The following is a 27,162-nucleotide window of genomic DNA, read 5'->3' as shown; positions in this document are numbered from 1 at the left end:
GTGTGAAGGCTGAGAAACTTTAAAAAACAGTCAGTTCCTCCAATATTTAAAGATGTCCTGCATGCTTCATAATAACAGTAACAGTCAGAGCTGGACCATATGCTTAGCATACAGGCAAAGTAATTAAAAAAGTATTAAAGTATTTAAAGACATGCATAATAACCAGTAGGAAAAACAGCAGGGAACCAACTTGTCAAATCTATGTAACAAGTAAAGGTGAATAATTTTTGTGGGCTTGGTCTTGACAATACGATCACCAGTCTATGTTTTTGTGTTTCGGCTTCTGTACATAATTAATAAAAGAACCTGAGCAATTAATTCAGTCTTGAATAGCGTATGAGTGAATGACAGATGGTAGATAGGTTGCAGAGAGAGACACAAAACCAGTCAAAATTAATATGATTTAGTGCGTGATTGGCTATGGAAAGTGCTTGACTGAATGGAGATCCTTTGCCAATAGTAGCCAAGGGAGGCTCAGCAACATTCTCCTTTCTGTTTAGAGAATATATAGTATATATTCTGTACAAAGACAGAAAAGCCTTGCCTTTTCTCGCTTCACTCTTCCTTGTCAAGGCCTTTCTGTCTATGTAGATAGTCCATACACATTATATAGAGATGTTATGGTTTAAGAAACTCACAGCAATTCATTGTTATTTAGACAATTATTCTATCACCCGATGACCGCTTCCCACAGGGGAAAGGGAACTGGGGAAAAACAAGGAAACACAAAGGTTGAACTATAAATAGATTTAATAGGATAAGACTAAAAAATTAACATCGATAATACTAAAGAACCAGTATTGATCCAGATACTGATGTAAAATATACAAAGATGATACTCAGCCAATTCTGTCAGCAGGAAGCTGTGCACTCCCAGCAGTGGACAGCAAATGTCAGACACTGCGAGCGCTACGACTTCGGGAGGAAGGGAAGGGCTCAGGGGCCCGGCACTGGGGCAAAGAGTTCTCTGGACCACTGCCATCAAGGGAGAGAGAGCACTATGCAGCAAAGTTTCAAATTTATATTGAATGTGACATTCACAACATTAAATAATCCTGTTGGCCAGCCTGGGTCCAGTGCCCAGGCCTCGCTTCTCCTCATCCCTGCACCTGGTGAGCTCGAGAACACTGAGACCTTGAAAACCATATAGCCTAGCTGGCTATAAAGTAAATATTTTCACAAATTCAGACACTAGAGTCTCCTAAAAGTGCACTTTCCCCAAACATTAGGAGATAAATTAGTCCTGCGTCGCTCAACCCAGGAGAAGAGAGAATACACAGTGTGCACTACTCATACAGAAAGAAAAGCCTTGCCTCAGCTCACCCTACCTCATGGAGACTCTTCTGTGTGTATATAGAGCAGTCAAAGCGGGAAAATGCCACTTCCTCACCTCACCTCACCTTGTGAGGCCTTTTCCCCCCCACGCAGAGCACACGCGTTACCTCTACGTGTTCCAGGGTGCACACATTCCTAAGATATGGGTAGCATATATTCGCTATACAGACAGAAAAGCCTCAACAAGGCAAAACGATGGGAGCTGTATGTATAGTATACGTACATGCCCGTGCTCTGAAGCAGGGACGGAGAAGTCTCACGCTCCCCGCGGCCTGGCCGCCCGCACCCACAGGGTTACAGACGGGGCATGCGGACCCTGCCATTTGCCAGGCCGGGCCCCGCCGCGCCGCTTCCCCCTGCCGTACAGGCCGTTCCCCGCACGGATCGGGTCGGGTTAGGCGCTCCCCCAGGCTCCGCGGGGCTCAGCCGGGCCGCGGCTGCCGCCCCGGGCGGGAAGGGCGGCGCGGGCAGTCCGCGGCAGGCGGGGCGCCCGTCCTCCCTCCCGCCGGGCGGGGCCGCTAGAGGGCGCTGTGGGCAGCGGCGGGAGCGGCGCTCGGGCCCGCCTGCGCGCTCCTGCCCTCCCCGCTCCCGTGGGGCGGCCGCGGCCTCGGCCTCCCCCCGCCCCTGGTTGGCGACCCTCGACGCCCGGTCTGCGGTCGGGTCGGAGAAGAAGGAGGAAGAGAAGCGGGCCGGAGTGAGGAAGCGCTGCCAGGAGCCATGTCCGCGCCCGCCGGGCTGCCACCGCGGCCCGCCGGTGCCGCCACCGCCGCCGTTTACCCGGGCGGGCCCGGCGCCTCCCGGGAGGCCGCGGCCCCTCAGAGCGGCGCGCCTCGCTACCAGAACGGTGAGGGGCTGGCGGCCCGCGCGGGGCCTAGCGCTGGCGGCTGCGGCGGCGGGGAGAGGCCGCCCGCGGGGGCCCCGGGGCGAGCTGCGCTGCTGCCTCGCCAGGGGCCGGGGAGGAGGGGGGCGCTGGGTTTTCCCCCCTCACAGGGTGGCGGGAGGTGCGGGGCGCCGAGGCGGGCGCGGGGCCAGCGGAGGGCCCGGTGGGCCGCGGCGGAACCGGTGTGTAAGGAAGCCCTTTCGCTGAAAGGCGGCGGGGGCCGCCGGGGAAGGGCGCGTCCGGCCCCCGCCGCGGCGTGCGGAGTTAACTTTAAAGAAGGGGCAGGATCTCCCAGCCTCGCTGAAGGAGAGAGGGAGGGAAGGAAGGGGGGGATCTCTGCTTCCATTCCCCCCCTCGCCAGCTGGGATGCGCTGGGTGCCGTGGCGCCTGCTTTGTGGCGTGCCGGGAATGCTCCGGAGGCCAAGGCACTGCCAGGCCTCGGCTCCGACTGTCGGGCGTGAGTGTGGGCAGAGAACCTCGTAGCGTGGATGAGAGCACTTATTTACTTACTCACTTCATGGCTGTTTGTGAACGTAAAAGTAATAGGTGTGTAGGTGTTCACATAACTTTATTTTGGGCTTTGAGTTGAAGAAACGAGATTGGGCCAGTAAAATGCGAGTCTCTCAAAAACAAAGGCGAAATAGTTCAAAGTCACACAGCACTGGCTTGTTTTTCGGCTGGAGAGGTGTTGAGACTAACTGCGCTATCAATTAAGATAATTAGCGTGCAGCTCCTCATTTTTAAATTGGTGCGCTACGAAACCAGTGCTTTATTAATACACCCCATTAACTTTTCAGGGTGCCTGTGTGATCTTCGTCCCCACCTAATGGTTGTTTGGTATCTAATTTGGGCCTTTTGCTTGGATAGAGTTTTAGCTCCTACTGTTAAAGTCTTTATTTTGTCGTCAGGCTGTTCTGTGCCCAGGTTTTTTTTTTTCTGCACAGATTGCTGTGCAGGGTAATGACCTACAAAATTTTTTACTCGTGAATATTCCTCATGTCTAAACTGGTTAGGCAATAAGAACTCACATGTCTCTAAAGTAGGTTTTGAGTCAGTTTGCAGATAATGCAGAAGTCACTGAAGTGAATTAAAAGGAAGGTAATTAATGGTAGATTTTAGGGAGATGCTAATGCCTGAGATGTGCCCCAACTTTAGTATTATAATGTTGAGTTTTGTCAAAATTACTCAGAAAATGCCAACTTGTGTGGCTTTTAATAAAAAAGAAAAGTCATTCTCAGGACACAGCTGCAGCAGCATCAATAACCTGTAAGTGTTTCACAGAAGTAAGTAGAAACTGACATCATACTTTCTCCTTGTGTTTTTAACTGAATTTAAAGAGCCATCATTACTCTTTGATATTTAATTAATTAACTCCATGTTGCTGCTAATATTCTTAAAACAGCTTGTTTACAACCTTGTAGTAGATAATTTCTTTTCTGTGAAATGCTTTTTCTTTAATTCTAAGAAATGTATATACTGTTCCGTAATAGCCTTGAGTTTTTATTTTATAACTTGCCAACTACTAAACTTAACTTTGTCTTCTGTGTTCCTTAAGGTATCTTACAGTGATGTGTATTTGATGATTTGTAGGCAACAGCTCTGAATTTGTAATTTGGTGTCATTTAGCAATAGCATACCAGAATTTTTAGATTAGTGTATCTGTCATCTTTAACTACTAATCTTCTGAAGTTATAACACAGGGTTTCTTTTTGAAATTGTATTAGGAGGGGGAGTAGAGGGGAATAGTAGCAGAAAAAGACTGTACTGGAAAAATCCATTCTAGCATGTCTGCTAGAAACTAGATTTTTACAAAGATTGTCGTTGCTTTTGAAATTTGATTTTACATCAGTATAATAGAGTTTAAATGTAAGATACTTAAGTGAATACAGCTATTTCTGTATTGTCTGAAAGAAAACACTAGTGCATCCTTTCAGATGTTTAGAGTGCTCTGTGTTTTAATTTCATAAAATGTGGATTTTTCAGGTAAAACTGAAGTTACTGGGATCTGATGAAAGAGGGGCTGTTTTTTGGAGAAAGCAAGCAACCTGTTGCACATACAGTGATATTAAAAAGGATGTTCAGCTTTGTTTTAAATAAGTTTTGCCTGGTCCAATGACCAAGTCCATTTGAGAACCCTGGAGATTTTAGTTTTAGTGTAACTTAATGTTTTTAAAATAATAAAAAAATAAACTTCTTATTTCTATTTTATTTTTTCTTCTCTCTTGCAATGCTCTCAGTGTGATCCTATACTGAAAAAAGAAGCCCTTGTTTGGGGTGTTGTTCCTAACTCTGGGGCTTTAAAATACAGTTCTTCTGACTAAAGTCTTGCAAGTTCAAGGCGCTTTTATTGCAGTAGTCTTACAGGTGGCTTTGTATCTAAGTGGAAAATTACCTGTTTTCTAATTTCAGCATAATAAAATGTTGCTCGTTTAGTCAGTACTAAAAGATGATGTCTTTTTCCAGTAGTGATGGAGGACTTCAGTGCTAGCAATTTAATGTATTGAAATATAACACTGAGAGGATGATTGTATTGAATCCCAATGTTTCTCTGGAAGATGTTTGTCTGGTGTTGTCTACAGCTGGCTTGTAAGATTACTGCTGGTATCTTTACTACCATTTTGGGGCCATAATTTTCATTATGATGTTTAGTCTTGTTTTCCATCAATCCTCAGACTTTGGATTTTTTTGGATAGTTTCATTAAATTTGATAAACAGGAGAGAGGCTTGAAAAATACAAAATCCCTGAATATTTTATGAAAATGGGAAGCTGGGTGAATGAAGTAGCTAGACATTAATTCCGTGATTGAGCTGTTGTGAGAGCTCAGCAGTGGCTTGATTTGCTGGCTTGTTTTCTGACAATTAAGGGTATGCAGAGCTTAACGAGGCACAGTAGTGCTGCCCCCCTCATCCATCCTGTAAGGGATACGTGACGGAGCTGTGCTGGTTAAAGTGATGTTAAAAGTTACAGAAAACTAATAGGTGTTCTTGGCTAGAAGGAAAGATGGTGGTGTAGGATACATAGACTACATGTACATAGGGCAGATGGCTAAATTATTCAGGTGAGAGAATGCATGTACATAAAAATCCAAACAAATGTGACCCTAGCAAGCAAAGCTTTACTAATTCACATAGTGGTATAGCCATAGTGGTGCTTATTTTTCTTTTTTTTGTAGTGGCTTTCCCCCACCCCTTAAAAAGTTATAAGGCTTTTTTGGGTTCACCTGTTAATATCTGTGTAGTTATACATTATAACATTATAAAGTATTAATTTGTCTGTAGAAGGAGAGGTTCACAGCTTTCATTATAGAGATGGTGTTTTAGCAATATAGCTTCTGTGTGCCGCTGAGGTTTTCAACTCCTCCTGGAGCTTTTTGAATTAGATTTGTCAGGTTTTTTGGAAGGAAGGTAGGGTACTTGAGACATCAGGACAGATCATGCAATTAACTAGGTTTCAAAATGACACTGAAGGTATACCCAGATTTCCAGTATTGAAAACTGTCCAATTATCTAGTCATTAGGAGCTTCAGCTACTAATTGCAGTACAAAAACTACTTCATGTTCTTTATAATCAAATGGACAAAAAGCTCACTTCAGATAATGGGATTAATCTTTCATCTGTTATTGTAAATATTCTTTTAAAGGACCAGGAGTTTGAAATCAAAAATATACTGTCTTTATTTATGATGTGTGTTTTTAAATCAGAGCTACATACTGCAAGACTTTGCAGTAGATGGTTTGATATGCATCCTTTTATTAAAGTCAGGTGCTCCTAAAGCAGTTTCTAAATTATACCTGTTCAGTTAGTTTATTCTGCAAATTTTAGTAGAACAAATACACAGGCTCTTCAGAGAAAACCTATTTTCTTGCCATCTTAAGTGATATAACTGCTTAAAGTAATAAGGCTTGAGAGACGTAAGTTATTGGTGTATTTTTGAATTTGCTCTTTCAGACTTTAAAAAAGCAGGTCGAAAGTCTGCCAAAGTTCATGTAGCTGTTAATGACTTGCTAACTCAAAATAGTTTTCCTTTAAAGGAGAATAAACTGCATAACTTTATGAAGCAGCTCTCACTTTTTCAGGAAAATAGTGAATCAGAAGCATAGTTATATATTCCCCTCAAAACTCAGGATGCAATTTTTATTTTTTTTTTTAAGCTTCTTATGATTTGTCCCAAAGCACCTTTCTGTCTTTTGACCCAGCAGTCCAAGTTACTGTTGTTCACTTTTTAGCTTTTTTCTGTTCTGCTCAGCTTTCTGGGTTGTCAATTATGAAAAGGCATTTTTAATTTTATCAGAAAGCAATTTTGGACAGCGTGTTCCTTGCTTACAAGATTGCCTTGCAGGTTAATCCTAGAACATCTGGATGTTACTTTGAGAACAGCGATTTTTCAAAATTTCAAGATGAGAAATAATTCTTATATTTTGTAATCATTTTAAGTATAAGGGAGGAAATCAACAATTTATTATTATCACAGCGGCTATTTAAATTTCCAGGTGGCTCAATGCTGTGCTTGTGCTTCTGTTCACCGAGGACTGGGAAATAACACCATAGTCATTCAGCATGATGTAAGCAGTAGGGTGTGGTAATTTTAAGAGAGGAAGTTATCCAGGGAAATGCATTTGTGGTTCACTAGAAAATAAAAATAGGCTTCAGGAAAAGAACTTGAGGAAGAACTTTCAGATTTACAGTTGATCAGTTGGCATTGAAAAAAATAGTTTGGACATAGTTAACATTTGGTCTCTAGCAAGCAAGTACTTGTTTGACCCTTGCTGTACCGGTATGCAATTAACCTCTAATGTTGGAAAGCCAGTCCCATTGACAGCAGAGGTCAATGTCTCTGATATCAACATATCCTATACCTGATGTAAGTATCAGGCAGTAAACAGAAATGAAGTGCCTTGTAAGATACTCTGTAGTTTCATAAAAATGTCAGCTTTCATAAAAACATAATACAAAAGAACACAGAAAAAAAGTAACTGCCCTGCAGCACTTCTTCTTGGTCACTGTATTCAGGATTTGTAAAGAAGAGTACATTTTTATTTATTGACATTCTGGTTTGACTACAGCTTTTTATTTTCTCTGTTCTGTCAGTTTCTTTAAGGCATACTGTTGTATTCAGATATTTTGAAACATCAGTTTGGTGCTTACTGTTACTCACCATTTGTTTAAATATTAACCTCCTAAAAATATTAAAAGTACAAATGTGAGGCATACAGTCTTGGCATGGAAACCTCTTTCGATAATGGAAGCAGTCCATTTTTTCTGTTACTTCCTTGGTTTGTTCCCGTTCTGCTGTTGGAAATTGACCTCAAAAATAGTGACAGAAAACAAGAAGAAACTGTTAGTTAGAGTAAGTACAGAGTCCATTGGCAGAAGCACCTTTAATACATGTGACATTTTCTCTTTTTTTCAGGTCCTGTGCAAAATCAGATGCAGTTCCCCTCTGGCTATGGCACACATCCTCCAAACTATCATGTGCCCTCAGGACACTATTCCCAAGTGCCCAATAAAGCTGCTGCTTCACATTTGGATAATCAGTATAGAGCCAGTTACTACCCTACTTACTATTCAACACCAGCACAAAATGTTATGACACCTTCTGTGGGTACCAATGTGTTGAATACACAGGAATCACAGCAGTTGTACAATAAAACTCCTCCCCATGCAGTGGGGTCAGCTGAAGGACCTATTCAAGGAGCAATATCATCTGCATCCTACTTGCATACGAGTGCTCAGCAGTCATATTCAGCATTTGGTAATCACTACAGCACTTCTGTCAGCTCTTCAGTTGCATCTCAGGGATTTCCCCTTAATTCTGATCACTACACCATGCCCGTGGTTTCTAGTGCCATGTATCCTAATGTTTCCTATCCTGCGGCTGCTGGCAGTGTGTATGGGCAGGCATTTACCTCTCAGAGCCTACCTGCTGTTGGACAATTCAAAGAGACAAATACGTTTTCTAGCCAGAGTACATCAGTACCTCATTCACTTCAACAGCATGTTCCCGTGGGATATAATTCAACACTATCAACTATTTCATCTGTTCAGTCTGTTCAAGACAACTTCAGCAGGAATCTCACTGGATCAGTTGCTAAAGTAAACAACCAAATAAAGACAGGTATGGTATTATTTGAAGGTTAGTCAACTTCCCCATGTGCCTGGGAAGCATCAGAAATCAGGTGCTCATGTTGATTTGTAGTTATGCACTATGTGAAACTATGTATCGTAATTTTGACTTCTGTCCTTATTCGTTCTTGAAGCCTTTCTCATTTGGTTACCACAGTCCTTGCAATCGCAGCTAATCATATCACTGACATGTTTCTGTTAAGAAATACAGAAAAAGACACTATTTGGAGGATGGTTTTAGTTTATTGGGGGCTTTTTCATGTAAGTGGCCTTGGAAGGGAAATTCTTTTGTGCAGTTTTGAAGGAATGTGTAATTTCTGATATATGTCTATTAATCACAAAGGTACTTTTTTCCTTTTCTGGCTAGAGAATTTTTTTAAGTTATGATCTATATTGATTCTTTAAATTTTACCAAAGTGAACATGCATGCATTCTTTTCTTCAGAAAGTTCAGAAAAAGTAGAGCCTATGTGGGTTTGGAGGAAATTGGGGTGTAATTAATTAATGATTTTTGGTAAGCATTTGAATGAGAGTGCAATTTTGGTGGTTTTAGCTGATCTTTGTAAGCAACAACTTGATGTTTTTAGTATGGATGTCGCCATAGAAAATGAAGTTGTGAAGGTGCCGGTTGAGGGTGAGTACACTCAGTCCTTGCTAGTAGCTGCAGCTTCTGCTCCATGTGAAAACTGAGAACAAGTTCAAAGGGTAGGCAGGACTTGGACATGGTAGGGAAAATGGAAGAGATTAGAGATGTGGGAATGCCTCCACACTGAAACATCTTACCCTCTGAGAGAGCAATATCGTGTGCAGGAAGATTGTGGTTTTCTTTCTGTACCGGTAATTTTCTGACTTACTGTGGTTTTGTCTTGTAAGCTGTGCAAGACTAATGGTTTTCTTTTTCTGATGAGACAGATACTAGAGAACTGTAGAATGTTTCCTTTTTTTATGCCAGATAGTTCAGATTATAGTTTAACATTGAAATTGTTTTAGGAGTCCTTGTAGCAGAGGTTTCCTAAGACCAAGGACTTAGGAAAGAACAATGTTTTGATGATGGTAAAGCTTTACCTGGGAAAAGCAGTTAAGCTTATATCAAGCTCCTCCAATCCATACCAAGGTTGAATTTAGTTTTACTATTGCTTTTTTCCCCCCCCCAAGACTAGGATGTAGAGTGTCATCCTTCAGCTCAGTTTTAGTAGTTTGAATATTAGTAGATTAGAATTCTTTATCTATGAGGTGCTTTTCTTTAATATTTCAAAAACATGAAACAGAACACTGTTTAAAAAACAAAAATAGATAGCTCCTTAAAAAGCTTCTGAAGTTAATGGCATTTCAAGGCTGAGCGTAAAAATGAATTCTTTCAAGGACTAAAGGCTTAAAACTCTGGCCAAAAAAATTGATTCTGAGCACAGAATCTACAGCTGGTCTTGACAGAATGCAAGTATCATTCCAGAATAGTAAGATTTGCAGTAGTCACATGAAAACAACTTATTGTTTGTTCAGACTGTTAGTGTTTTATTTACAGAAGTTTTTAGTTTAAATGCTTGTTCATTTTATTTCCTTTGAGGATGTCTTGAAATATAGGGGGTTTTGTTCATAACAATATTTTTTATAAGGAACAGGTGTTTTAAAGATGAAACAGTGGAGCTGACCAGACCAAATGATAGTCTTATTTCTGAACCATTCAGTGTCCTCCTTAAGGGAGTCATCGAGTTAATGCATGGCCTCAAGAAAAAGTAGTAACATTATGCTTGAATTTCAAAGAGCTGATGATAGAACTGGTTGTGGTAGTGGTGTGTAATAGGTACACGCTTTACAGTTACAGAAATAAACACTGATCCACTTGTTTCTGTTACACTTCAGTAATGTTGCAGTACTTGGTTTGTTTGCCAGACTGTAGGCATAATTACTTAAACCACATTCAGACTCTTTCTGATCTTGTAGAGCTGCCTTGCACAGTGGACTGGCTTGTGGAACTGATTCATCTGGAGAGTAACTTTTTTCTTTTCCCTCTGAATCCTGGTTCAACCTCAGCATAGAAGTGATTCTGTATTTATTTACTGACTGTTAAAGAGCAAATAAAGGTAGCAATCAGTAGCTAGGCTGAAGGAAGAGCCAGACTGTTTTATTATGAAATTCTGAAGACTTAAACCATTTTTAAAGCCTGGGGCTAAACAGACTGCTTCCAATAATATCTGACTTTTTGTTTAGTCTAGATTTCAACATCTTTGACTAAAATATATTAAAAATTGAATTGCTACAACACCTAGTTAATAAAAGATGACAAGTAATTGTTCGGTCCTGGCATAATTGATTTACTTTTTGTCATGATGTTATGCTTTCTAAATTTCCCGGTGCAGTCTTATTGTTCTCAGGTGGAATCATTTTATTCCATCAAATTGTCCTCAGACCAGGACAATACTATTTTAATTGTTTGCAGCCTTTAAAAAGAGGAGCTGGATCTTGAAATTTTTTTTGCCATTTCTTGTATGTCCTTGGAAAGTGTCTGAGTGCAACACACAAGGAATTTAAGGAAAGGAATGATTCGTAAGAAGGAATTTTTCTGAATATTTCATCCTCCCTGCTGTTCTCCAGGAAGCAAATAATGATGGAAAACAGTTGCAGTCTGTTCTGTTTATAGTTTTTAGCAAAATTGCTTGAAAAAATATTAAGATATACTGAAATTCATAAGTGTGCTCGCTGTGACTGGTCATGTAAAGAAATTTTGATACAGTATCCTACTATTAGAGTGCCAGTAAGACAGTTTGCTGTCATTGCTGCTGTGCTGTGAAAGACGACCCCTCCTTAAATTATAAATAAGCCAATCTTAGGAAGACTGTCATGCAGTGTACTACTGTCTTAATGTATTTTTCAGTAACAGTTTTGTGTGGTCATTGAACACTGAGAGCTCTCTGTGATGAAAATGAAACATTATTCATATAGAAGAATACCAAGTTTTTAATAAAATGTGTGTGCTTAAACAGGACTTACTCAGGAAACTTAGGCTGGCATAAGCTTTTCAGAAGGCTGGTGATTTCTGAATTGTTTTCTACTTGAATCAGAAAAGTTCTAAGCATTGGACTTACAATTGGATTTTTAAATAAACCAATATGTGTAGGGCCTTGGAAGGCCCTCAGAATGCTGAATCTGTTAAGATCAAATGCCTGAGCTGTTGTGTGTCACATACTGAGGACACAGAACTGCAACAAAATCTTTTTCTAAAACTTTGGCAGCCACTTTCTGAAATCATTGAAGTATTTTCAGTGAACCTTGCTGAAGTTTCACTAGAAGAAAAGTAGAAATTTTTTTAACAGGCGTCTTTTGCAGGAAGTTGACCTGTTTTGATGAATAGCAGCCAGTGAGAATAATTTTCTTTGCTTTAGGAAGTATAAATAAAGTCGAATACAAATACTTAATGAGATTTTTCTGCTTGCTCGTTTAAACTAGTTTCATCTAACAAAAATACCCTTCTAGTTTTAAATTCTGTATTTCAGCAGAAGAATGTTGATATAAATCTGCCCAGAAACGGTGTTATGCTATGTAAATAACACAATCCATATTACTTAGGCTTTTTGTCTTTCTAGGTCAGTAGCTTTCCTTAATATTTTTCCAGCTTATTTGATCTGAAATCTGTGCACTCTTATTTTTCTTGGTGCTTTCCAGTCAGTGTGGATCCAGTAAGATTCTACTGGACTCCCGTCTGCCTCCCTGAGGAGGGCGAGATAGAGAACTCCTTCTGTGGGTATATGGTACGGGTTTCTTTGCTTCCTGCATCTTGTCTGCTGTCCTGTAATTGTAGGCAGTCTGCTTGAGCAGGAGACAATTTAATTTCTTTATCTCATGCACGTACTTCCCCTTATGTCAGATCAGGCTCTAAAGTCCTTGCTGCCCCAGTTCCATAGGAATGTAGGCTATAATCCTGTAAATCTGCTAATATAGGTGTGGTTGGAAAAAGGGGAAGGACTGCAGCTGAGATACAGAAAGTCAGGGGGATAGAATGCTGTTGAAAATCAAGCTGCAGGGAGGTGGGAAATCAGTCAGTAGAAATTGCATGTTATGTTGAGGCAGGGGGAGAAGAAAATCAAGATCACAGCTGTAGCAAGTCATTGTCACAGAGAGCACACAGGAATTTCAGTATATCTTAAATTTTTTTTCAAGCAACTTTGCTAAAAACTGTGCACAGACAAATACTCGTTGTACACTAAACTGGTGTTCAGTCCAGGTTTGTCCTAAGCTAAAATACACCATCCTAAATTGATCAGTACTTGTATGACAGAGTGCAGTCTTGTTACTGGCCAGAGGAAAAAAAAATTGATAGCCTAATACCATAACCATAGAATGCCTCATGTGGCGATCGTTACTAAAGATGTATTTTTAAAGATTAACTTTGTCCAAGTGTTTCCTTCAGTCTTAGTTACTTATAGCTTTTGAAAACTTTCCATAGTCACCAAATAAGGTGTAACGTGTAATTTAGCAGGTTGGATTTTTGTACAAAGGAAAAAATTATGTTATTTTTTTGCTCAGAGTTTAAAGATGTTTTCTTACAATACATGGAAAGGATCCACATAGTTTTGAAGGATATTTTGGATAACTTTTGTTCGAGAGTAGATAATAGTACTTGGCAGGAAGGTATTATGTCTTTAGCTAATCCGGGTGTAAATTGGTTTTGGCTTTGAACATGTGACGCTGTGACATTATAGCATTTAGCATGCTCTACAGCAGTTCTTGATCCTGCAAGCGTTGCTATATTGACTTGAAGCGTGGAAAATACCATAACCCCATAAACAATTCTCTCTGCTACAAAACCTGGGTGAGCACACTAATGTCACAAATAACTTCCCTTGTCATCTTGAATATCTTGCTTGAGGAAGCTGTGTAGCTACTGTAACAAGAACATTTCTGCTGACAGGCGCTGATGCTTCCGTGGGGAGCCTACAAGACATAATGTGTAGAAGCAGAGGTTATAGCACGTACATTTCAGTAGAAAATGCTGTGTGTATGTACCTTGGAGAAATACATATTTTGATAATGCTTGCCAAAAAGCTGTATGTATGCTCAACATTATATTTGAAAACTGCATGATAAATAAAAGTTCCATTAAGATGGTGAAAATATATGCTGTTAATTTTGACACTAAATTAGATAAACAGAAGGATCATTTTAAGCTGCTGTTTTTCTTCTTCCCCTTCTAAAGGAAGCCTCAACTTTCCCATAGTCTTTTGAGATATCAGCTCTGTTATTTAACGAAGAGCCAAGGCTATATGTGCAGAGGAAGTAAAGTTGATACTAAATGCTCATCCTCTAAGGAATTCTGTAACTTAAATAACTGCTCTACAAACACAAAGAGTGAATTTCATTCTTGCCTAATTTCTGTGTTTATTGAGTAGCACTGGTCAAACAATTTCCTGTCTATTCTTATTTTTAATGGTTTGGGCTGTCAGGTTTTTTTAGAAAGATTTATAGTTCAATAATTTTTTTCAATTTATAAACAAAGACTGACCCTCTTAAAAGCTAACTTAATTGAACTTATATTGTCCTTATCTGATAGGAATTTCAACTGGACTGTGTAAATCTCTCAAAGCACTAATCTGACTTTTTTAAGCAGATTATATATAGTCCAGATGCTTAAAACACATCAGAAGTTCTGCAGAATACTCAGGGTTGATTGAAACAGATTGCTTGGAATATGGGTCTCATAATTGAGTACTAAAATTGCAAAGTGCCACTACACAGCTGACTTGGGTTTCCTGCCTGTGGGATGAATATCGAGAGGGAGCTATTCCACATGGACTGCATTCTTCTTATCTGCGAAGAGGAGCCTGTTGAAAGTGTGGAATTGTGGGGATGGATCGAAAGTGGATCTGTTTAGCTTCTGCTTAATTTTGATTTTACTACATCATGCTTTCATTTTTGCTGTTAAGTTGCCAGAGCAATTTGTTCATTTTAATGGAGTTTTAACATTGTAGATATTTAATTTAAAAAAAACAACCAACCTTTCCATATATACCTGTTTGAAGGCATCTCTCTTTGAGGTACTGTATTGGTTTTGTTGGTATTGTGAAATGAACTGTGATTGCTTGCATTGTGTCAATTGTCCGTGCAAACACAAACGAAGCATTCCTGCTTTCTACTGTTGTTTTCAGGTGGCATTGATTCTTCACAGCCTGTGCATTCTGTGAGCCAGAGCATTCCGTTTACCAAGCCTGGGGCGGGAACATCTGCTTCCTCTGCTGTGATCTCCTCAGTAAGGACACCTGCTCCAAGCCTTTCTTCACAGCCACGATCTTCACCTTCTGTTACACAGTCACCAGAGTCGACCCTTCAGGAAGGTACTAAATGGGAATGGGAAGTTACAGTACAGACTACTGCCCTGTTCCACACATGGACATGAATGCTAGAAGCTTTATTGCTGCTCTTCTGCATTTGTCTGACTGGAGTACACCTCTTGCATCTCATCAGGCTCCTTTAGTGTTCTTGTTTTGTACCACCTTGGTTCTAGCTTCTCTTAGCTCTTCTGTTTGATTTCTTTGGGCCATATGTCATCTTTGGCTTGTCTGTCTTGTTGGCGGTCTTACATGTCTCTTCCTCAAAAAGCCCTTTAGTTTCCTTATTCTTCTAAAAAGCTGCTCCCTATTTTAACTTCTTGGAAGAAGGTCTTAGAAGTAGCTTTTGTAATCAGTCTGTATTGAAAAATAAGGTGTAAACTAGCAATTTGCTAGCGCTAGCACTGGGAAACAGAGTGAGTTTGAGTATTAAATTCAAACTGATAGAATTGTTTTCTTATTCCCTAGCTGTAAGCTTCCGTGGAAAGCTGCTGCAGGAGTTCTGGTATAAGCTGCTTCCTATTCTGATGTTGGTAGCCTTTTGACAAAGAATCAGTTGGGTCTTGAGCCTTCTTCAGCCATGCTAATTGTGCCCTGATGTTTTGACTTGCCTCTTGACTGTTACATGTTTCTGTATCTAGTTTACCACACTGATTTTTTTGTTTATTTATTTTTATTTTTTGGACTTTGTTTTCTCTTTGTATTTTCAGGATTTTAAATTCTTATGCAAAAAGAACTTGGTGTGTAAGGTGGAAGTAGGCATTAGTTTTGTCCAGGACAATGTGATATGTCTAGTGTTCAAAAAAATTCTCAAAAGTATGATGTGTGACTGTCACAGTATGTTTTTATTCTTAAATTTCAAAGTCTTCTGACATAAGTGTCAAAATTTTCCCTTTACCTCCATTTCTTCCTTTTTCTGGTAGACTGGAGAATGTGAAGAAATAACTTGTCTGTGAATCGGCTCTATATATCTTACAGGCAAAAAGATAATTCTTCACTGCTATGAAGTCATATGTACAGTGTATCATTTTAAGGAAAATGATAAATCAATTTTTGGAAGTGTGCTTGGTTCTTGCACTATTTTATAGCTGATTTTGGTACTGGGTAGAATTTGTAAGGTAGATGTGCTTGCTAGAAAAAACAGTTGCTTCATCTTCCAAAGAAATCACGTAATCCTGTTTCTAATGAGAAAAAGGATGTTAGCTGTTTAACTGGGCTTGCCTTGATGTGTGATATATATATTCTTGCAGTGATTCCTGTATAATGCATGAACACTTGGTACATTAAATACAAATCACTGCGGTCGCTTCTGAACTCTTCACTAAATTCAAAACTTCCATACAAGTGAAGGTTAATGCAATATGTAGCTGAATGAGCACACTTTAACAATATACTTATGTCAGGAATATAAAGATAAATCATCAGGAGTTTGCATTGGTCTAGTTGTATTTACATTAATATAATCAGAAATAAATCCATGTACATGTCATCACACGCATATGTTTCTGTGTCTAGATGGTATTTTTATGAGCATTAGGAGACTTCAAACTCTCTTCATTTAGTTTTGTTTGAGTCTGAAATACACAATGTATTCTTGCAATACCTTTTTATCAACAATTAAGTGTCATAGCTTTATATGTAGAAATTATCCTACTGAAAAAATATTCAGTAAACGTGTTCTATTTGTCTTGGTTGTTAGAACTCCAAGTACGTTTCTCATGCAGAGATTAAATGGACTGATTTCTTTCTTATTATAGAGTAGTGTTGTTTACATGAAGGCGTTCTGGAAAACCAGTTTGAATTAATTTTTAAGGTGTATTTCATTGTTTTAAGCTCCTATGTGGGTATTGCTATACAGAATTAAAATATTCTAATTGTTTACTTGGCTAAGTTCTAACAGGACAAAAAACTTAATGTGTTAAAGCCTGTTTAATCTTACATAAATATCCATACAAATTTAACGTGGACAAAATAATTTACCTGAAAATGGCATCCTAGAGAGAGACTTTGAGAATGTATGTCCTGTCTGGATGTTGTTTGTAGACTTCCTTAGGTTTTATCTTGATGAGAGGTGCTCATGAGTAAATGAAAATAATTTAAAGCAGAGAATTTAAGAATGGTGAAGAGGAGGGTTCATTTTGTAACAACTGCCATTTGTAATAGTAAGATCTTAATGCCGTAGTAAATTCATTGAAAACATGAGGGCTATGGGTACAGAGCCAGTTAAAGAACTTCAGAATACAGTTTATTTTTGCATATGGGTATTTCATTTTCATTTTTGGTGGGGCCTCCGTTATGAAACTTAAGCCACATTAAATGTGTGCTTTACGTTTTGAAGTCTTTCGTGGTATGGGTGATCGTACATCAAATACCTAAATAGTTGGTTTATTTCATAGGCAAATGAGTTCTTACCCAGTTTATCCTTTGTGTCCTCCCACCTGCATTTCTAGGTGTCTGTAAAATACAGTGGGATGAAGCCTTAGAGTGCAGTACTCTTCTATTACACGTACATTGGTAGCAGCGTTTAGAAATTTCCAGTCCAAGAAATTTGTGACAATTTAAATTATGTGGATGCATTTTAAGCCCAACCTATGAAGTAATCTCACTCAAAATAAATAATGATTTCAAAATGAGCTTTTGCAGTGTTAAGACATTTTAACATTATTAGCAGCTCTGGAAAAAATACTAAGCAGAACTGAGTTGTCTCAACAGAAATACTGATTAGGCACACGTTGGCCCTCGGAACTGCTGTCTTCAGCTGCCCATTTCCGCCCATAAGTTGCTGTCTCCCCTGTGCTGGTCTACTGGTGGCATTGCTGGGCAGTGAACCGGAATTGGAGACTTCTCCACCTGAGAATGACTTTTAAAACTGTGTTATTTTTCAGCAAGATCAGTTCTCAGATTGGTTTTGTGGCTGGACAGTTGTGCTGGCACAGCGCAGGAGTAGCCTAAAGGCAGAAATTTGTAGTACTGCAGTCAATGAAAATAAAAAATTATGCAGACTCATAAGGCTGGTACGAGTCAAACCAGCCCTGGTTCCAGAGCATTCATAGTTGATGATTCCTAAACTTCCATGTCACTAGCATGTTTTTTTAATCCTTTTTTTATATTCTTTCTGAACACATGCATCCTTTATGTATATGACCAGTGACTTGAAAAGGGGTGTTTTGTTTCCCAAAAAAACATTCCGAGGACTCCAAAGTAGAGTTAGTAGAATGACTAATTCAGTCTTTTTCTCCCATCTGCCCGTGGTTGGAATTTTTGCATTGGCATACCCTTTCCAGGTAGATTTACTTACTTTCTTCTCCTGTCTGTGTACATGGTATTTGTTAGAGGTCTGTCCTCTCACACTATGCCCATCTTCTTTTACTTCAGCTGTCTGTCTGTGTTACGGTGCATCCCTTCTTGCCATCCTGACTTTCCCCCCCTGCCTTTTACTTGCATGTTAATTATTTTAAGTTGTTTTTTCTCCTTCACAATAATGCAGTTGCTCTGTCTTATTCCTCGGTAGCTCTCTCAGGCCTGAGAAAAGAGACAATCTCCTTGGCTGTGGTCTGGTTTTGTGCAGAGAATGTTTTTCATGTGTCCTCCTTACCAAGTGCATCCAGGAGCCTTCATAAAAGATGGGACTATGAATGACTTGAGTTAGTCCTGTGTTTTAGCAGTATAGAGAAGCTGAAGCATTGTACCTTCTTTGTTGCACTTGGGTTGATTTTGCCTTCATCATTGTGTCTACTTGTATTGTGGGGAAATTGATTGGAATTGTAGGAGTATTAATGTGCTAGATAAAGTGAAAAAATCTCAGCCTCTTCTTGCATTAATCTCTGGATGAAAGTTCAGCTTCTCAAGAATGTTGTGATAAAGTTTTGCTCTGTTTTCTTTTTACTTCCACTGTTTGAATAGATACTCTTCACCTTGATTCTGTTGTTTTGTCTTAAGTGAAACTGAAGTGGTCCTCTTGGGTTCACTTGCTAACCCTTTTTAAAAAAGCCATGAAACTAGCCCCTAGCTTAAATAAAATAAAGGTTGATATAGTTGCTTTAAATTGTGGATGGGGGGATTATTAAGTACCATGGTGATTTCAGATTATGCATAACATAGAACGCTTCTGTAGCACTCTATAGTGTTAAAATAAGGAACACTAATGGTGACACAGTGCTTCTACAGGGAGAAAAAAAATCCCAAACTCTCAAAGAGTCTGAAAAATTTTGTAGAGTTTTGATGAATTAGGATCTTTTCTTGCTATAGCAATCCATTGGATTGCTAAGAGAGAAACAGTGGTCACTTGCATTTATTTAGGATGTCTCAGCCTGACTACAAGCATGTTTAAAATCCTTGCTAATGCTGCCCTGTGACAAGAGAAACTTAATTTTTCCTGGAGGTGCTGAAATTGAATGAGGAATGAGTAATGTAGGAAATGATTGATAAGTCATTGCTGCCTGCTTTACTCTGTTTTAAAATAGTATATGTGTGTGTTGCTTTTGTGTATTGTTCACATATGTTTACAGTAGATATTGTAAACAAACAAACAAAAAACGTAATACCAAAAAAAAACCACTACCAAAAAACCTTACAGATTATGGTTTGGAGGTGACAGTGGTAACAGTTGTTGCATTGTCACCAGATCTTAAATGTGGGTAGTGTATTTACTTGCTTAGATGGATCTATGAGCCTGCATTTCAGCAGTGATTTAAAAATAACACTAACCAAGTTTTCGGGTTTAGATAGCTTAAATTTCACTGACTGTGTTGCTGTGGTATATGTTTGTACTCTCACATGTTGCAGCAGCAGCAGTATATTTCATTAATTTCTGACAGCGTTCAGAATTTCAGCATGAATTATTCCTGTCTTAAAAGTGGCACGTGTGCCAAGCAAATGTTTAATATTGGAGTTTTAATTACACAATTTGAATTTATCTGGGAAGGACCTTGTTTATTTCTATATATTAACTTAGGAAAGTATTCTAGTGGACAAACTGATATTAAATACATAAATAGAAAGTCTGTGTGTGTGTTTAACTTCCTGATATACATGCCCATGCACACTCACATATATATAAAATTTTCTGCGAACTTCCATGTGCTAATAATGCTTTGCTAAACTAGCCCACTAAAACCTGCTTCTGATGTACTGCTCATATAGTTCATATATGAACTATAGTTCTGTAAGTAGGGTTGTAGATTTAACTTTTTGCATGTTGGGATTTTCTCTAGGGCGGCTAATTTCTCTCGCATTTAATGCAATGATTTGTGACTTTCGTTTCTCATCTTTCCTGTCTGTCTGACTCTTATGTTTGTGCTTTCCACTTCACAGGCATGCAGTATGGTGGATATGTTAATAATCAAGCTAGCTCTGCACCAGCTCCCTTGTCATCAAGTTCAGATGATGAGGAAGAGGATGAGGAGGATGAGGAAGCAGGTTGGCTTTAGCTTTACACCAGTATCTTGTTCTCTTCCTACTCAAGTTTTGTTCCGTATTTCCATCCCTTGAAACTTTTTTTTTTCCTTTAAGACAAAATGTCACTCCGACTCATCACATATCATCGTGTAGTTAACTAGAGATTCCCAGCTGTTTCTAGTATAGTAAACAAAAAGGAGTTCAGTAGTCGTCAACAAATGGGCTTTTTTTTTTGGTCATATTAGTATCAGATGTTTTATGTATCTAACAAAGTAATATTCACAACTTGCAAGAGTCCCATATTTTTAATACTTTGATTTGTGCTAGGTTTTAAACTCTTAACTGAAGATAACTAGCTCTAGAACTTAGACTGGTACTTAAGCAACTAGATGCCATTTGTATTGTTATATTAAACAGCATTTACCTTGTTTCTCATTTTACATGTAGAGAACTCTTACAATTAAGGTAGTGAAGTAAATATTGAAAGGTAATAAGTGTGTTTTTTAAGACAGTAAATTAATATGTACTGGTTTTTTTTTTCCGTCTAAGGTATGTCTCTATAGTCAGGCACATAGGCTCAGTATTAACCTGCTTGTTTTGTAGGGAACTTTAAAAAGTTTCACTTTTTTTTTTTTTTTAAGAAGCAGTTTGTCCTGATTGATGGAAAAGTTACATTCTTGGTTGCAAGGATTCTGCCTGTATTTTGTCAGAATGGCCTGGTTTTGTGAGTTTGATGTGTCTCCTCACCTTAGTTACCTTAGTTTCTTGGATGGTAACTTTTTTTTTTCTTCTAAGGTAAAGAAAAGTCTTTACAATGTATGTATGAGTGGTAACAGTGTAAAAAGCTTTTTGAGATTAGACATAGACTTCTGCGCTTGTTGATGGAAGCAATAGCACATACCTTGTGCTGATATGCTACTCCTGTTTGTTTGTGCTGATTTTTTAGTATTAATTTGGGATATCAGACTTCTGTAACTTTTCCTTTAAGCTTATAACTCAGATTGTAACTAGACAGAAAAAAAATCAGCGCCATATAATTCTGAGTTTTATCAAAATAATTAAATCATAAAAACTGGGTTACTGTGAAAACAGCTTACTGCACTCCTAATGATATCATGAAGAATGGAGCAAAACAATGATGACATCCAGGTCTTAATTAAGAACAATATGATAGGTTCATGTTATCATTTTGAATACTATTGACTGAACTTTTATGTTGAATTATTAGTAGAACGTAAGAAGAAGATAGTTGCTGTTGTTATTTTTCCAAGGATGAAGGCATTTTCAGCTGGAGACACTTGTCATTGTTCCAGCCAGAGAAGGACCATATTTGGAGGATGCAATAATATCAACATAAGTGATATTATGCATCGTAACTCCCGAATAACTCTTCTTTTTAAATCTAAGGATTCTTCCTAATTTTAGATAGCAGGGTTTTTTAATGCTATGAGTCTAGTTGTTCTTTATCATCTAGAAAACAATTCCACTTTGGGATATAAAGTTTGCTTTAGCTGTTATGATGCAGCTGCTGTTTGAACTCAGGTTTCTAAAGAGTAGGCTAAAAGCCAATAGAGCATTTGGGGTCTTTTTTATTGCAGGGCTACCTACTGAATTTTCTGCAGATAATTATTTTTGCCTAATCCCATGTCAAGGCCATATCAAAGGATATGCCAGATATTATTTTTTTTTTAATCAACCACAGCCTTTGTCTTCTTACTTTGTTCCCTAAACCTACCAGAGACAAAGGTTTCTTACTCCTTACCATCTGTCTCTCTCAAGTTCTGTACTTCACTAAAGCCTGTAGCCTTTGAGCTATCATTGTATTTAAATTTATCTTATGCAAAAGAGTGAAAGGGCACTCAGGTTCAGTACATAGGTACCTGATTAATAAGCATCCTGCTTTATGCCCTGTCATCAGGAGTTAATGTAAATCCTAAGCAAATTCTGTAGACAGGTTTCTAATTCAGGCTGTGCCAGTGGTTATATGAAAAACTGGTGTTGGACATCAGGTTGCTTATGCTTGTATAGCTTCTCAATTTTTTGGTCACTCTTACCAGTGAGATCTTTAACTATGTTGCCAAAGGGTTCTTGAAAACTCTGAAAGCAAAAGTTGTACTGGTAAAATAATTTCTTAACTCTAAAAGCATGTTAAAGTATTACTTTTGTCTAAGCAGTGTTTTCTAATTATTTATTTTCTTTATAAAACATTTTTTCCCGTGTTTCTGGTATGTTCTCTGGTCTGGTGCGTATTATGCTAAAGTAAACTTTGACAGCTGTTGTAGCTTAATTTAAGCATAGAAAACTGTTGTTTAATTTTGTGGATGTTCTTGAGTTTTTAATTGGTGGAGAATCTGTGAGATTTCCATGACACATGTGACCACCTTAGAGTCTGAAGCTACTTTTGGTCTGCAGGAAACTGTACAGCTTGCTGGGTTTGAGTCAAGTATTTGTTTTCCAGTGGAAAGTAGAACAGGGCACATAGTAATTCCTGTAGGCATTGGGATTCTGGCAGTTGTCAAGAATGTGTTACAAAATTTGAAAGTTCTTGAGAAGTGAAGCAAAGACCTTAAGTGAAAGGTTCTGTACTTATGTACAGTAAGTATATGGGATACTCAGTAATAGGATTCACTTTCTTATTTTAAATTTAGGCAGACCTTGTTTGTGTTTCAAAATATCTGAAGTTATAATTTCTGACTAGAACTTTTCTATATGTCAGAAATGATGCATAGATTTTTTGTAATAGTAGAACTACGACTAAGTTGCATTATTTTTAATTACAGCATGCTTTTAAAACATATTCTTTCACATATTTGTCAAATTGGTTTCTCTTAACTTTTCCAGCAGAGTTTGTGAAGTATATAGTATTTCTTCCTTTCAAGTCACTGGATCATTAGTATCTTCCTAGTGAAAACAGGAAACTCATTTTATATGGAATTACATAACAGATAGAATTTTATTAATACAATTTACTGTGGGAGAAACTCTGTAAAGAGTGACATAGTGGTTTAATCAGAAAGCTTGAATCTAGTGTCTTACATGTTCACAACTGTGCTTATATCCTCTTGGTATTTTTTTGAAATGCAGAACTAACTTCTGGTTAGACAAGAAAAACTTCTTGAAAATTCCTAAATCTCGATCTTGAACTAATGAAAGTACATTTTGGCTTTTCTGTAGTAGGACTTGCCAAACCTTTAAAAACTGTGTTCTTGCCCAGGGAACAAAATAATGAATCCTGTTTCGTTCGGTTTCTAAAATAGAAAGATAAAATTTGGTAGGAAAAGAAATCTTGCGGTTATGTTCTTGTATAAACTTTGAAGGGGGGGGGGAAGGAAATTTACAGTGAAAAACCATCTGAAAACTAACAGTGTAGTGAAACTCATGCAGTTCATTTAATTTCACAGTTAATATATTATTTAAAATCTATTATTAGTGTTGTGGGGTTTTTTTGTAATAGTTTTTCTATTTCTTAGCTGAATGCTTTGAAAGCAAAATGCTCAAAAATAATCTATATGGTCGTGATGTTACCATGGCATTAATGTCTCCCAAATGTCAGTGATGTTTCCATATGCAGGAGTCTCTTTACTTGGAAATATCAGTTGAAGGGGGATCAAATCTCAAATGTTCCATCATTGAAGTTCTCCTTTGAAATACTTTCAGCTTCACGATGGGATGTGTGGTCACATTGATCCTTCTGAGTAGAACAGTATCAGTGAATCTCTTTTGTGTCTGTTCTGCTGCTAAAAGTTATATATATATAATCGTCTTTTTTTAATCTTTCAATATACTCATTCTTTTCTGCCACACTTCATGGCTTGGAGTGTTTTAAGGAGCAGATGCCTTTAATCTCCTTGGCCCTTTTTCTTTGGGAATGTATGTGAAATGGCACTGGGAGAAATGTTTTGAAATATATTTTTGTTTGCAATGCTTTACAGTAAGATATTCAAGATATATACATAGAGTGAACTAAAACTGAAAAATTAGGAGTCTCTTCAGTACTAACAACTATGTATGTGCCCATGTGGTTTTTTACTTTTGGCTAGCTAACTTTTGTTACTTACTTTTACATAGTGACTTTTGGCTGTACTAAAAGTAACTGTTTATTCTGACTGAAGCTGAGACCTCTTGACAATGTTCAGTGGAAAACAGAAGCTTTACATTGAAAACAAAACATGCTCTGAATTGCAACAGGACAGAAAGGAGCAAAGAATTAAATACTTGTCAGTTTTGCTGGAAGGTGGGGATGGTGCATAATCACTCTGAAGACAATGAGAATCTTCTGTTTGCAGTTGTGAAGGAAGTCATGATAAAGACTATTTTAAAAATGTTGTACATACCTCCAGTTGATATAATCTAGAAAGAACTTCTAGTTTAATAGAACAAATTTTTTTTTTAGTTGAAGAAACAACTTTTTTCATTGTTTTTCTCCTTTTGCCATTGATCTCTCTCTTGCTATTTGGGCATGTGCTTGTTTGTTTGTTTTAATATCATGTTGTTTGTTAATCTCTTGCTCTCCCACCTCTTTGCAGTGGTAATAGCTTTCAAATCTTAGGGCTGAAGTGGTGTTTTATTCACAGGACCTTTCTCAACAGTTTCTTACCAAAGTTTTTTAGGAAAATTTCTCAGTCTCTTATTTCTCAAAAATTTGCTGTTTTCTGAAGCACCTAACTTTAAATTATTTTCCTCCCTCAGCAATTGATAGTTCCTCTACTACAAGCAGTGCCTCTCCTGTTCTGAACAATTATGATGCTCTGGAAGGAGGTGGCTATCCAGGTACGCAGTTTATTGCCTGTTAATTCTAAATTGTTTAAAAACTTAAATGTTTACTGTTTATAACTTTTTTCCCCTATTTCTGGTGTTGTTTAATGTTAATGAACAAGTAGGTGAAAGGAAATGCCTATGAAAGGATTGGGGGCAATCATCAGAGAGAACATACCTCACCTTTTTAATCGCTTTTCACAGTTTTAACACTGAAGTTGGAATAACCATTTAATAAAACTTCCCTGTATCATAAGTCATACTTTCCATTGTAATATTGAGGGTAGTGCTGAAAGTATGCACTGTGTGAAAGCAGGCATCTTTCTCTAGGTTATGCTGTGTGCCTGATTGTTGGCAGTAGTAGCTGCTAATAGTTGACATGTCACTGAGGTTTTGAGAGACCAAAAATATCAGCTTGCAGAGAGGTTATTTTCTTCTATTTTTCTTCATTTAAAGAAAATGGCTGCTATTTTGCCTGTTTTTATCTGTAAAAATGTCGGGAGTGTCAGGTTTGTTCTAAATGAACCTATTAGCAGAATACCTCGGTCTCAAAATCTGTAGAGCTGTTGTATTGAGAACACGTGGCAAAAATGCTGTTCGGTGTAAGTATGTTAGCCAATACTTTAAATAATAATTGGATTAATTCGGGGGCCTCCCCTTCTGGCTTTTTTGCTTTGCTTTAGCCTCTGAGAATGTTGCAGTAGTTTGCTTAGTTTGATGGGTTCCTGTGTAAAGTGAAATCTCTGTCAAGTAAAAAGCCGATGCCGCTATCCACATCTAGCTCATGCAGTAAGGGTAGCAGAGGCATCACTGCAGCGTTATGAATTCTAATTTCTCAGCTAATAACCAACCATTTTGGTTCTGCAGAAGGCATATTCTAAAAATAACTTGTTCCTTCTGTCTTCCTTAAAGAATAATAGGATCAACTTTGAATTTCTTTGATCTGTCAATTTATTATTGTTTTTTCTCCTGGAGTGCTCGTGCCAAAAGTAGTTTCTTGGTGGTTGGTTTCTTGAGTAGTTGGTTGCTTCACCTGCCACTTTTCCTGATGGATTTTACCAAGCTTAAATTCTTCTGAAACTTAGCTCACGTTTGTAGACATTTATAAATGAGTAGCTTAATCTCTTTACAACTGTTAAGTTTTCCATGAATTTAGGTCTATGAGTTACTTCCAGTTTGGCCTTTAAAAATAGTGGGACTAAACTGTGCTGCAGGGATGTATAAGAGGGATTTGCATTACTTCAGGAAAAGCTCTGTCTCTATATTTAAAGAATACTTCTGTTGCCTTAGTGTTATGATTTAACAGTATTCATAAGTGGTACAGGAGAGACTAAGCATGAGTGCTCTCTTTTGCAGTTTATAGTAAGTGCAAATCTTGGAATAAAGTGTGGTTCTAAGGGGGTTTGATTTCTTTTTTTTTTTTTTATTCTGTTGAAATACTCATTTTTTTAATTTGCTTGCTTTTCTTAAAGAAAAAAATAGCATTTTGTTAGTAGTTACACAAGTCTATGGTCATCTTCCCATGTATAGCCCCATTATCAGCATAATTGCAGTAATCTTCCATGCTAATTTGTTTGGTCAATGCAGATAAAAACTTGATGGACAATGCAAAAACTTATAAATGGAGGTATTGTTTGTTCAGCATTTAGGAATTTACATTTAAATTAAGAAAGAAATAGTAAGTATATTCAATACCTGTGGGATTTCTTTTATCCTTCCAGAGACACGTTCTGTCACCAGCAGCCCAGTTCCTGCTCCATCAGTCCCCCAGACATCAAAAGCTTCTAAGCCCTTTGGTTATGGATATCCAGCACTGCAGCCCGGCTACCAAAATGCAGCACCGCCTACTCCTGTGCAGCCCAGTAATCCAGGACATCATCCTGGGTTTCAGCACTATCCACAGGTTTGTATTTTTAATTTAAAACTTTTTCATGAAGTAACTTTACGGGAAGAGTCTTTTCTGCAGGATATATTTCTTTTTTTACGTATTTTCATATCTTATTTTTATAAAGTATAATATTGATGTCATAACTTATCTTCACTTTTTATTAGGTCTTACAGGATCTTAACTTATTAGAAGGCTTTTGAATTAAAATCTAAGTGTATCTCCAAATGGGCTTAATAAGTTTGCTTCACCAGTTATTAGCAGCACCCATAGTTTTAAGGTTTGGCGTTTCAAAGACCTGTACTTTATTGATAGGAAACCATGAAGAGACATAACGAAATACTTGATCAGCAAGTATATATTTGATCAGAGCACTACTATGGGCTATGATCTCAAGCATTAAATCACCTTACAAGCAAGGCATGGCAGAGGATCCAGATGAATGAGCTTTGTAGAGCCTGTGTTGG

The 27,162-nt window shown here is 38.1% G+C and overlaps 1 protein-coding gene across 2 annotated transcripts in view; it reads left to right on the top strand.

The window, feature by feature from the left end:
- Nucleotides 1-1,861: 1,861 nt before the first annotated feature.
- SEC24B (SEC24 homolog B, COPII coat complex component) overlaps nucleotides 1,862-27,162 on the top strand; it is a 48,364-nt gene continuing 23,063 nt past the window's right edge. The window contains exons 1-6 of one of the 2 annotated variants that reach the window (XM_074589381.1): nucleotides 1,863-2,179; nucleotides 7,627-8,331; nucleotides 14,479-14,664; nucleotides 19,972-20,076; nucleotides 24,745-24,825; nucleotides 26,532-26,713. In XM_074589381.1, the coding sequence (XP_074445482.1) occupies nucleotides 2,053-2,179; nucleotides 7,627-8,331; nucleotides 14,479-14,664; nucleotides 19,972-20,076; nucleotides 24,745-24,825; nucleotides 26,532-26,713 (1,386 nt within the window). In that variant the 5' untranslated portion in view covers nucleotides 1,863-2,052. Of the gene's footprint in view, nucleotides 2,180-7,626; nucleotides 8,332-14,478; nucleotides 14,665-19,971; nucleotides 20,077-24,744; nucleotides 24,826-26,531; nucleotides 26,714-27,162 lie in introns of both variants that reach the window. The other variant, XM_074589382.1, reaches the window with a different exon arrangement.

Source organism: Larus michahellis, chromosome 5 (assembly GCF_964199755.1).
Source record: "Larus michahellis chromosome 5, bLarMic1.1, whole genome shotgun sequence".
Taxonomy (NCBI): domain Eukaryota; kingdom Metazoa; phylum Chordata; class Aves; order Charadriiformes; family Laridae; genus Larus; species Larus michahellis.
Note: the sequence above shows the minus strand (reverse complement) of the source record. Positions and strands in the feature narration are given on the sequence as shown.